We start from the raw sequence: 12955 nt of genomic DNA, 5'->3' as shown, positions 1-12955 counted from the left end.
AACCTCCCATTATTCTGATTTTGCAGTGTTACTTATTTATTATACATTGATTATTTCAAGACAAAATAGCTTAATTTGGCTTATTTTGTTGTGTTATGTATTTGGAGCTTGATACAAACACACGGTGTATAGATCCTTTTAAATTAGCTGAATCTATTGTATTGGTGTTATAATAATTAATATAATATTAATATAATCATTTATGCCGTAATCGAAGCTTTGCAGCTATTTTGCCAACAGTTTGTTGACACTTGTAGTTCTTTTATCGTCGCTGTCAGAATATCTCCAACTCAGAATAAAGTCACAACTAAATCTTTTTGATCATGCAGCGTACTGAATATATCTTCAGGAATCTTTGAGGATTTTTTTTATTTTTTTTTTATTTTTTTTTATCATTCAGAAAAATAGATCCTTACTATCAAATGTAATAAATACTTAAGAGGCACAAACTGGGGCTAAGTTGTGGTGTCACTGTGAGGTCATGGGTGCTTGCACGAGGCAGGGCAAACTGGGATGACAGTTTCATCTAAGTGATGTTGGCCTGGCTCAAACATCATGTCATTATATAATATAGTCTGACTAATGCTGGATTTTGGAGGCCAGTACCAATTTCAATATTTGAGATTTAAAAAATCTTTTAACGAAGTATTGGAAGATCATTTTTTACTATGAAGAGACAACATTGAAAAAGATTTTACAGTGTAAAAGTAAGTGCTCTCTTAAAGGACAGACTATATTTAACCCTTTCTAAATTACCTGACACATCTTTGGCATTTCTATACTCAAGTTTCTTGTTACTTATCAGCTGACATACACAACTTATCGGTCAGGGTCTATTATATCAATTATATAAAAAAAAACATCCATTTAATGTTATCTTCTAAACCATACATGGAAGTAGGGCTGAACGATTAATTGCATTTGTGATAATATCCCGATATGATAAAACAAGATTTTCTAATTGCAAAGGCTGCAATTACACTCTGGTCACGTGACACTCGAGAGTAAAGCAGTCTGCAGAGGAAGCATCAACTTCGCAAGTTAAGCTGGACCTTGACCTGTACAATGGCATCAGGCTTGGCAGAACCGCAGAAACTTTAGTGTCAAACAAGGAATTTAATTTGCACCTGCCAAATGCGGGTAAATTGTTGGCAGTGGTGTGGTGGGTGAAATCGTCGGGCCATCCGCCACTTTGGTGGACAGGGAAAATGCACAACAGAAAGACACGTGTAGTATGGTTAGCGTATTACAAACGCAATGTGTCACACACACACACACACACAGCCAGCCACCAGTCAGCTCAAGGAATGATGGCGTTTCAAACCAAACTCACCAGTCCGAATGAGGCCCAGTCTCTCCTGAGTTACAGCCTGGTGCGCAACTGCGCTGCTCATCAGCAGCATCGGACAATCACTAAGTTTGTCTATTAGACATGAGAGTCGTCACCTGGTTTTATGTTCGTTGGACAACTTTTGTATTAAACCTCAGTCTGAGTATTTTTGTTTGTTTGTTTGCTTGCTTGCTTGCTGGGATCCAGAAAAGGAGGTTTTTGTTGAGAGATGGACTCTTGTGGAGATTTGAACCGAGATAAGGACGAATTAACTGGTGGTTGAACTGTGGGTTTTGTATTGAGCACTTACTGTATAACACACTAAGGTTAATTTAGTTTTTCTTGTCATCTGTAGGTAGGCCTACCTGATAATATTATGTTATGACTTGACTCAAATTACCTTTCTGTAAAATCATTATAATTTGATACCATTGCTTAGAATATTAATTCACACAATTCATGCATCACCTAATTTTATCATAACATATAGGCGTGGCCTACAGGAAAGAACAGTGTATGTTTAATCTATCCAATGTTGTGTTGGTCATAACATACAATGATTTATTGTCTGTTTTGAATAATATAGAAGATAAAGAGCTTAAAAGATAATTGCATATTAAATCGCAATTGCAATATTAGTTTAAAAAACAACACATTGCAATTAAGATTATTTCCCAAAATCATTCAGCCCTACTTGGAAGTTCAGTCTACATGCAGTAGTAAGAACTGTAGAGTGGTAAAAAAAATTGGGTTTAAAACTAAATTTAGATGGTGGAGTTATATCACTACCTCATACACACTCAGTTACACTAAAAGGTTGGTTGTTGCTGGAGTAGGTGAGGGGGAGCCGCTGTCAGATGGACTGTGTCCCAGCAGCAGCTCCTTCTCTCGGGGACGACATGGCCCGCTGATGTGCTGGCTGTGAGAGTGGTAGAGCCGCAGGAAAGCCAGGATGGACTGAGTCAACCACAGAGCAGTCACACACCACAGAGACGCCTGAGGACACACGGAGTGATTGATTAAGCTTAAAGTCACGCTTACACAATAAGAACATAAGAACAAGAACATCTGAATAAACTGTGCACACTAAGGCAATAGATGATGGTGTGTGTGTGTGTGTGTGTGTGTCTGTAGGCTGCCAAGAACTGTAGTTTTTTTAAGGGATTTAAATAGGTCTGGTGTTAGGAGGGATTGAGAATAGGGGTGTCGTCACTCAGATTACAGAGACAATAATTCTTCCATTGGCATATTTATTTGATCACCATGACAAATGTTCCTTGCAACCACTGCAGCAGCTTTTCACATGAAAGCTTTCACATGAATGACTGAAATGAGGTCAGAAAGGAAACATTGCTCACTGCTGATGATTAGCTATGGTAAAATAAAACAAAATCACCATCCTACCACATTGAAATAGGCTTACATGAACATACTGTCAGACTGAATAATGCCGTGAAACTAAACAGGAATGCAGTCTGATTATCAGACATGTGTATGCAGGGAGTAGAATACAAAACACAACAACATTGATTAGCATTAGCCTCTGTTGTTTAGATCGGTCGTACAGTATTGGGTGTGTTAGGGACAAATACTGTGTGACTAAATAAATCATCACCACCATTTAGGAACTTAATGCCAAGTCAAGAAAAGAAAATGTATATTTCTATTGTGCAGCCATTATTATAAGGGATTAGTTGTAGCCAGTTTCATTTTGGATAAAATACCCAGATTCATGACACTAACTAATCTCTTACACCTACACACAGTAAAGGCAGAGCTTCTACTAACCTGCTGAAATCTGAAAGAATAATAATTATTTTATAGTGCAGTAGTAGATACTATAGATGCACCGATATGGACCGGAATTGGCAGGTTTTCAGCTTAATTGGCCATGACTGGTGACCGGACCCAAGCAGCACAAATATTACATTTTCTGTCGGTCACATTTACATTACACATGCTGCGCTGCACGGTGTCACACAGCAGCACAGTCACCGACTATTTTCAAATAAAATATAAATAGCCCCCTGTAATTATGGCCTACTTAATACTGCAGTTTATTTTCAGTTAGATTTTATTTGTACAAAAAGCTCTGTCCAGCAGCCTAACCTGAAGCACTTTTTAATTTGAGATGTGTTAGAGTGAGAGAAGGTCCTGTAAGTTGCTGCAGTTTAGGAGAAAGTGCAAAAGTAAAGAAAAGTTCCAAAAATGTTTGTGTACACTGTCAAATATAGTTTATAGAAAGAAACAAAATTGGAATCAGCGGGTCAGACCTTAAAAAAAAAAAGAAATAAAAAGTAATCGGTAAGGAAATATGCAATCAGTGTAATAGATAACTAGCATTTTATAACTACATATAAAGACAACCCTTGTGAGAGAATGCATTGTCCAGGCAAGGCTGCTGTAACAGGCTAGGTTGGAAGTGGGTGTGACTTATCATACACAATGTGTGTGTTTACTGTCTGAGCGCTCCCACCTGTGCCAGACTGAGCTCTGTGTAGAAAGAGGAGGTGTCCACATCCAGGTAGAGGGGAACGGACTGGGACTCTGCACAGCTGAACACAAACAAACATGGCGGGCTGAGAAAGGATCCGACCACACTCACATTTAGGTTGGTCACTGTTGCAGATGGAGGATGTCCACCTGTCTGCTGTGACATTTTATCAGTGCAACATCAACACTGGATTAAAAGCTTTGCCATGCTATCGCCAGTGTGGATAATATCAGGTATTTAATTTGCTGGATTGCTCCAAAACAGACATTCCTGTCTAATAATATAAATAAATAATACAGTTTAAAATTACATATAAACATGACAGAGGATTCAGTATCTGTTTACTTACTGGTATCAGATAATAATTACTTGAAAATATGTTAATGGTATTGGGAACTATATTCGATTTTTGCAGAGTTTATTGCAATAATTTAATGTGAGGATTCATTTAATAATTAAAAGGTGGATGAGGACTGTTTGTGAAACAGCCGTAGCAAACATCACAATTACAGCAACATGGTAACAGCACCGGAGGAAACAAGACATACAGTAAATTGATACTGCAAAGGAAAAAAAACTCTTTACCTTTACCAATATACGGCTGCGTCCAAAAAGTCTTTTTTGCTTAGGAAGGTTCCTAACTGAGTGAAGTGAACCGTAAGTATTCCAGTGGCAGCCATGATAAGAGCTGGTCGAATTCTCTAAAAGCTAAGGAAAGGTGCCTCAATGCTTCCTTTCATATCTCCTTTAGCATAGGGTACACCGGACCGTCCTTTACGAAAGGAAAGGAGAGAATGCCGTCCCACAATTCTTTGCGGCGGCAACATTTAAAGCGACGCACGTTCTCAATCTCAAACGATAAAATCCATTGACCACATTTAGCAAGATCCTTGCAATACAGACACTCATAATGATACTTTAATAAAACCCACAATTACCTTCTTTCTTTTGGTTTGTTTTATTTTGGCTTTTTTGTAATCTAATACTGTTTCAACACCGTTTTATGTTTCGGGTTGTTAAAATAAGCCATAAAGTGTTTACTACAATAAAAAAAAAAAATCACCGACCATGACGGATAAAGGATGTTACTAGTCTTGTAACGTGATCAAAGTGAGGATAATGTTGCAGCGTGTAGCCTCACGTTATATTGCCAGCCTTCAGCAATATCATTAATTAATTTTACTTAAGTCAGCCTAATAAAGGTAAAGATCAAGCTGGATAACCTCTACACTAGGCGTTTCCGCACACAATGATTTATTTGTGGCGCCCTGCCACATTATCAACGCTGATTTTTGATTGATTTTGTTATTTAAAATGGGTCAAATCATATTTGATCACAGAGCTCCGCGCAGCGCATATAGTCTCTCAGCATCTCCTCTCACCCCATCGCTCTCTCTCTCTCTCTCTCTCTCTCTCTCACCACAGTTACACTGTCATTCTGTGGGAAACACTGTATTTACAAACAATTGGGATTCATGTTGATAAATAGCCAATGGGTGGGCAGGAGGGTGACAACCCTGTCCATTAGTGACTGGTACCTTATCTGCCTTTTTGCTATCTTGGTTATTAAGTAATATATTCCACCGTGTTGTCCACCTTTAGATGGCCTGCATTACAACAACACAGGGCGCAGAGCCAAAGATGCGCTTTTTGTAGTCCATCTTCAGAACATTGTAGTTTCATTGTAGTTTCATCACGGCAGGCCACGTCAGTAACAACCGCCGTCACATAATTACGTAGCCTAGAAAAGAGTCGGATTCTCTGAACCCCACGGTCCTCTTTTCCTATGTCCTACAGCCATACAGTATGTTGATACTGCAAAGGGAAAAAAATCTCTTTACCTTTACCAATATAAGTAATGGCTAAGCTAAAATAACCATCACAACCATCAGTTAGTAGATATTTGAAAATCAAACTGTTTTTGTTGTTGTAGTGACAGACAGGTGGTCTCTTGAGTAACGAATCACCATGGAACTCCGAAACTAAACATTAACCACAAGGCCAATATAATCAGTTTATCATCAGATAATGTACCTGTATGGCCGCGTGTTGTCATCAGTCACGGTGTCACACCAGGAGACCAAACCCAGAGACAAGATAACACTGGCCCCTCCAGACAGGAAGAGCACACACACACTCAGCAGCACCGTCAGGAAGGAGGAAAACAGGGTGCTGAGTAGAAACACACATTACAGCCATCAGACACATGGTACTTTAGATAAAAACATTGACTAAAAGCTATAATGTTGGGCAGATACTCCCACTAGAGCTGAAATGATTAGCCATAAATTAACTGGCTACTATTTTGATAATCAAATAATAATTTATGACATTTTTCAGAGAAAATGGCATAAATTCTCCATTTCCTGCTTCTCAAATGTGAGGATCTGCTGCTTCTCTGTCTTGTATGGTAGTTAAACTGAAGGGTCAGATAAAACAATGCATCTGAAGACAGCAGCTTGGGCTATATTAATAAGCACTTTATCACATTTTATTTTAATTACATAGACAAAACGATTCATCTTTGCCCTGATATCCAGTAAAGCTGTGATTTAGAAAAAGCTATTAGTCATATTTTCAGCTCTTTAGAAATTTTAGGACGTTTCCATGTCTGCACACTGTTTTAAGACTACTTTGGGCAAATCTATAGACAAAATATATTCTGCATGTACAGAATAGATGCACGTTCATTAGGACCAAAACACATGCTGGACCGAAGTTATTTCCAGTCTCTTAAATATTTAAAACAGTACTTTAAATAGCTCTACACCTACCATTACACTACTACTACTGCAGCAACTGGACTGGTATTACTCATACTATGTTACTTTATTACCAATGGTGGAAGAAGTACTCCAACAATTTACTAAAGTAAAGATAGCAATACTAGAGTGTAAAAAAAAAATACTCTGACTCTATCACATGTGAAAGTCCCGCATTCATAATCAAAATCTGCAAAGTAACTAGTAACTAGTGCAGTATAAAGTACAGTAAAGTATCTTTTAAATTGTACCTGAGTAGATGTACTTTGTTACTCAGTGTATTCCTACAAGTCTTACAGTTGAACCAGTAGAGGAAAGTGGCCTGTGAAGAACTGGGTCAGTAATGTGAGGGTGTGTCAGACTCACTCGTCATGGCGTCCGTGCAGATAGAAGAGGCATCTCCAGCTCTGCGCGGCCCCGTACAGCACCGTAAAAATACCGACAAATGTGACGAACTGGCAGGCCGCCGGTGGGCCCCACTGCTGTACCACCAGGTGAGACACGTCTTCAGGCTGCCCCGTCAGCTCGGCCCGGTCCTCTGTCCTCCAGTAGCCGGCGGAGAAGAGTGCGCATCGGCCTTTGAACGCGGAGCCATTGAGAGCCATGGGGACGACCACCAGCAAGCCCGCCACCATCGACAGGGCGTGAGCCGTGCAGTGGGCTAGCAACAACCGCCGGTCCAGCTCCATGTTAGAAGTCTAAAAACTAAAATGTGAAGGTATTCACGTTGTTGAAGATATCGACTAACGTCAACACATCCCCGTTTCTTTCCCGTGTAACGGTTCGCCTTGGTGGTGGTGGGTATTTAAAGAAACCAGGGTGGGGACCGGGTTTCCAGCAGTTACACAAGAGAGGATGAGGCACAGAGGTCTCACTCCGCCGCAAGATCCAGGAACCAGATAAAAAGACAACATCAGAAGACGAATTATACGGAATCCCTAAGCTGCCATCAATTCAAATATTTATTTTGCTCCGTTTTCCCTGATAACGGGATAATTTTCTCGTGATCTCGAGACAACGAATGTTGTTTTCCCGTGATAACGGGATAATTTTCTCGTGATCTCGAGACAACGAATGTTCTTTTCCCGTAAGAACGGGATGATTTTCTCGGGATATCGAGAAAACAAACCATTGCTGAACAAAGGGGTTGGCTGGTTTGTTTCATTAGGATAATTTCAAAAGACTTTACAGTGTGACTGGTCATCTTAGAGCACAGGACTTGTAATCCAGGGATTGCAAGTTTGACTTCTGCTATCAACAACTTTTATTTCTTCTTTTGTGTGTTTTATATTATCCTCTTCAGCAAAGTTGCTATGAAGAGATTCAGGGGAATCCAATCACAAATTTCCCGACGGCCATTTCAGGTTCCAAAATAGCCGTCAGGAAATGTGTAATATTAAATGGATTCCCCTGAATGAGAAGCACAGGAATTCCATAGGTTGATGGATATGAAACAATCGCCAGTCTCTTCATAAGAAAAAGAGGAAAAAAAGAAAATAAAGCTGGTTGTCAGTGAGGATTGAAACCACAATTCCAAGAATATGAGTCCTGTGCTCTACCAACTGAACCAACCAATAATACTGATAGTGAAACTACCATTAAACCACTGTGTTAAACTATTGTTTTGTTATCTCGAGATCACGAGAAAATTATCCCGTAATCACGAGAAAACAACAGTCATTATCTCGGGATTACGAGATAATTATCTCGTTATCACGGGAAAACGCAGAAAAAAAATGTTTGAATCGATGGGTGCTTAGGGCTTCCCTATGTATCCATGGCAGGCGTGTGAACATTTATTTCTTAATATTTACTGGTCGCTATTTAAAAGCTACTAGTGCTTAACTAGTAACAATTCCCATTTTACTACTAACAATTGATAGATACTAATACTTAATTTTCAGTTATTAGTTCAAATGTCATCTATTCATTAGTTAGCCTACCAGTAACTATTTGAAAAGTTTCTAGTAAGTATTTCCATTTTACTAGTATGTAGGCTATTATATACATACATACCTATTCATTAGTCACTAGTAAGTATTCCAAAAGATACTAGTAACTTTTTAATTCTTACCAATATAATATGTCTCAGTCATCCAGGTCATAGTTATCCAACGAAGGTTGAGGTCAAGGGCAACTGGACATGGTTGAAGATACTAGAAGACGTTTTGTCCCTCATACCTTCAGGTCTGACTGACTGGTAGGGAAACTCAGCTATTTAACCTCTGTGGGATCGTTAGATTGTCATTACCGCTGGTTCGTTAGTGCTCCTGGCTGTGGTAAGGACAGTCGTCATGGTATTCCAAAAGATACCAGTAACATTTTAATTCTTACTAGTAAGAATGGAATAATCACTAGTAACAGACTGCAGAGCCCCTAGATATCAATGGCAAAAACGTGCAATTAGTACTAGTAGGTTAACTAATGGAATAGTTAGTAACTAAAATGAAGTACAATCAATTGTTACTATAGTAAAACTGGAATAGTTAGCTGATGTCTATGAAGATTCTCAGTCATCCAGGTCATAGTTATCCAACGAAGGTTAAAATCAAGGGCAACTGGACTTGGCTGAAGATACTGGAAGACGTTTCGTCCCTCATCCAAAGGACTTCTTCAGTTCTGACTGACTGGCAGGGAAACTCAGCTATTTAACCTCAGTGGGGTCGTTGGCCCGGGTCATCGATACCGCTGGTTCGTTAGTGTTCCTTGTTGCTGTGACGAGAGTCGTTACAGTCGTTAAGACTACCTGTGGCCAAGACTGAACGACCATCGTTGGTATCTTCACCTGAGGCCAATAGGTTACATTTGTGGAGTTTCCTGGGAAGTGATGAAAGGACAGCATTGTAAGTGGGGGATAAGTGGTGGCGTAGACCCCCTCCCCTGTTCAATGACGGCTTCTCAACCCTGGTGTAGATGGCTTCCTTGACACCTCTTTCAAACCATCCATCTTCTCTGTCTAAAATGTGCACCTGGTGGAATAGTTACTAGTAACTAATAAATAAGTACTTGTAGCTTTTAAATAGCAACTAGTAAGTTGCTTAAATGATAAAACGGCTTTCCATATGAATCAGCATCATTGTCAAAATAATAAGAAGTTGTAGAATTCGTAGTAGTTAAACAGCATGATTACTTTCTAAAAAGCTGATTCCTTGGAGACAGGTGTGGGCAGGTGTATAATGAATGGATTAGGTGGCACATCATCAAAACTTTTTGTTATGAGGATATTCTATAGATTTATATCTTAGAATATTTATGCTGAGGTTCTTCTTTTACTTTGTATTGAGCTAATTTAATTAGTGATGTTATTTGTTATGTTTATTTTCTGTTATCTTTCTCTTAGGGCTGGGTGCTATGGCCAAAAATGTTATCACAATAAAAAATTTAATATAGGCTAATCCGATATCGGCCTAATTATTTTCAGTCCTTTTTCCTCTACAAAATAATTATCTTAATAGAAAAATTTAGTGCAAATTAATTTGTGATTCAAATTAATTAAATAAAACATTTATTGAACATGTGGAAAATTACGTTGGAGAACATGTTTGGTGTTTAGGACATTACAATTAGAAGGTAGATCCAGTCCTAGTTATTTGTAGACTGAGTGGTCGCGTAATTATTGAGAGGAGTGATACATCTTTCAGACAAACGATCTTTGGTCCTGCAAATTCCTCCAGCAGTGACGTCATTTGCCATCAGTGCATGCAGAAGAGAGTGATTATCTGGATGACCTCAATGATGAAGGGTTTGATCAATGACTCTGATCAGCAGGCATCTCAGCACTGTGATGGAGTGGTGGCTTCTTTTGTACGTTTTATTTGAATTGTGTCCAGTCGAAACTTAACACTTGAAACTTTTTTCATTGAATAAACACATAAAAAGAAGCAAGAAATCAGCTTTTTTCATTCTTGTAGGCCTAGTCTAAATCATGCTATTTTTTAATAATCCTCATTACATATATTACTTCACAGCTGATACAAGAACAATGTTTTCCCACCTCTCTACATCCCAGAGAGTCACGCTGACTTCATTGCAAACACACAGAGTCTGAAATTCTGAAGCATGCATCCAATTTTCTGCAGTGAAAGAAAAGCAGCAGTGAGGACCAGGACTGACAGCTGGCACTAGAGAGAACTTAGGTCCATGCATTTTAAGTGCCTTTTTAATACCTGCTTACGGCTCCAAACTGGATGCCTGTGTTTGGTGGAGCTGGGGGGAAATTCTTCTCTGTGGGACAGACTTTGGCATCCACACACTACCCCCCATCCTACTGATAAAGTCCATCGGTGAAGCTGTGACTTATTGTGCAACTAAGAGAAGCTGAAAAACAGATTATCTTTATCTGACCACATTGACCATAACCTCAATGCTCATAATTATAATAACACTCAAAAGCATATGTTTCAGTACTCAGTAAAATGCTTCTAGCATATAAATAATATCAGAATCAGCTTTATTTAGCCAAAGTGTGTGTACACATACAAGGAATTTAACTGTTTCAGCTAAGAACAAGAACACAGCTGAACAAATAAAGGGAAAAGAAATGTGATGTATACTAGAATGTGAAAATATAGTTATATATTGTCTATACAGACAATATATATATTAAATTAAAAAGAAAAAAACGTTATAAATAAAATTTACCTTTTTTACCTTCATTAGAAATATACTATATGTTTTCATTTAAAGTCATTTGTTGATAGTAGTCATGTCTTATGGGAAAACAGTGAACATTGTCAATGTGTTGTATGTTTACTTATATTTACTTAATTGTTATGTTTACTTATATTCATATTCTTACATATTCAACAGTTATGGATCCCATTTACCCGAGAGACTGGCACCAACCGAGAGACCCATCTGATGCTCTTACTGCATCAAGTAGCAGCTTAGATGAAGATCTAGATTTGGATGTAGCAACCAATTTATTTTCTCATTATTTGTTTTTATTACCGCATGTTGTTAAAATATTTTGTATTTATAATAATATTGAATCAATAATTCCTTTATATTTTCATCATGTTGTATTATCTTAAGTTGTCTATGTTGTAATCCATTTTCTTAATAAAATCTTTATATTTAATTTGTTTGGACGGATTACCATTTATGAGAACCTGTTATGTTTATGTTTTAAAAAAAAATCCTTTAGCCACTATTCTGTTGTCTATTAGAGGTAGCTATGTAATCATTCAAAAGCTGTATATTTGGTCTATTCTTGGGCTATGGTTAGACGTCTATTAACTTTTCACTGACAGCCCAAATTCAACCTTGTTTTAGCCTAGACCCATTTTCAATGTCTATTAGACGTCTATATGTAGTTGTTCAGTAGTGGTCTAATTGATGACTAGACTATTTTTGGGCAATGGTTAGACGTCTACCAAACTTTCACTGACAGCCCAAATTCAGCCCTGTTTTAGCCTAGACGTCTGGGCTCTGTTTAGACGTCTTTTAACTGTGAAATTGCTTGCTGGGAAGTTTGTTTTCTACTCCAGCCTGCCTAAAGAGCTGTTGCAGTGCAGGATGATAATAGATTTGTTTCTCAATGTATTATTTTAAATCATGCAATAAGGAAGAAGAAATGTGTAATAAAAATGTGGCTGGCCTTCTGAAGGGGGTGACCAAATCATTTTTTATTGAATTCAGTCTATTAGTATATTATTTTGATAGCACATCACAACTGAGAAAAACACCTTAATGAATTAATAGATGCTAAAGGAGGTCATTCTTTCTTGTAAACCGTTCAGCTCTGTTTACTAGCACTGTAACTAGTAAGCAAGGGAGTCACTTTGTGTTGTAAAGTGAACATAAGGTCTCAGATTAGGGGCATGATGATACATTTGGGTTATAAGATGTGACGATGCACAAGAACAATGCTGGAGGTCTGGGTACTCGCGTTAAACTCGTAATTTCCTGCATTCTGGAAACATTTTCTGCTCCAGTTTATGGTGGAAATGTCTGTTTTTTTTATGAGGGAAAACTATATTGCATTGCATGTTTTCTTATTGTGCAAATAAACCTTTCTCAAAGCATTTTAATTTGTAAGTTAACATTTCTTGGTGCTAATTTTCAGAAAGTTTTTAACAAATGCTTTCAAAAGGTGATGGGGACAAAATCAGCCATTTCAAAATGTGGTGGGGACATGTCCCCAGCATCCCAAGTGTAAATGACACCTAGGCTTGTAGGTACCCAGCCTTTTAAGTTTAATACTTGCATATTGCAAACCAAAAGGAGAGAACAGAATCAAACGGTTGTATTTGTTGAAATGTAAATAGTTTTATTCATTGCACATTTTCAGCCCCAGTGCCATCGTTCTTTAGTTTGGATTTGCTGCACCTAAAAACATTTGATAGCTGAATCAGATTATTGTGAGTC

The 12955-nt window shown here is 38.1% G+C and overlaps 1 protein-coding gene and 1 long non-coding RNA gene across 2 annotated transcripts; one reads left to right on the top strand and one right to left on the bottom strand.

Moving 5' to 3' along the window:
* Positions 1–382: 382 nt before the first annotated feature.
* LOC119889219 (transmembrane protein 179-like) lies at positions 383–7431 on the bottom strand. The gene is made up of 4 exons (XM_038700144.1): positions 6953–7431; positions 5859–5996; positions 3807–3885; positions 383–2326 (listed from the first exon to the last, which is right to left on the bottom strand). The coding sequence occupies exons 1-4, from the start codon at positions 7273–7275 to the stop codon at positions 2135–2137; spliced, it is 732 nt and encodes a 243-aa protein (XP_038556072.1). The 5' UTR covers positions 7276–7431; the 3' UTR covers positions 383–2134.
* On the top strand, positions 7171–11666 carry LOC119889220. Its single transcript, XR_005442033.1, has 2 exons — positions 7171–7304; positions 11396–11666. It is a non-coding gene; the product is annotated as an uncharacterized LOC119889220 (long non-coding RNA).
* The last annotated feature ends 1289 nt before the right edge of the window (positions 11667–12955 follow it).

Source organism: Micropterus salmoides, unplaced genomic scaffold (assembly GCF_014851395.1).
Source record: "Micropterus salmoides isolate LMB-PRFRI ecotype aquatic unplaced genomic scaffold, ASM1485139v1 Ms_hic_scaffold_5, whole genome shotgun sequence".
NCBI classification, from domain to species: domain Eukaryota; kingdom Metazoa; phylum Chordata; class Actinopteri; order Centrarchiformes; family Centrarchidae; genus Micropterus; species Micropterus salmoides.
The sequence above is the reverse complement of the archived record's forward strand: the minus strand, read 5'-3'. Positions and strand labels throughout refer to the sequence as shown.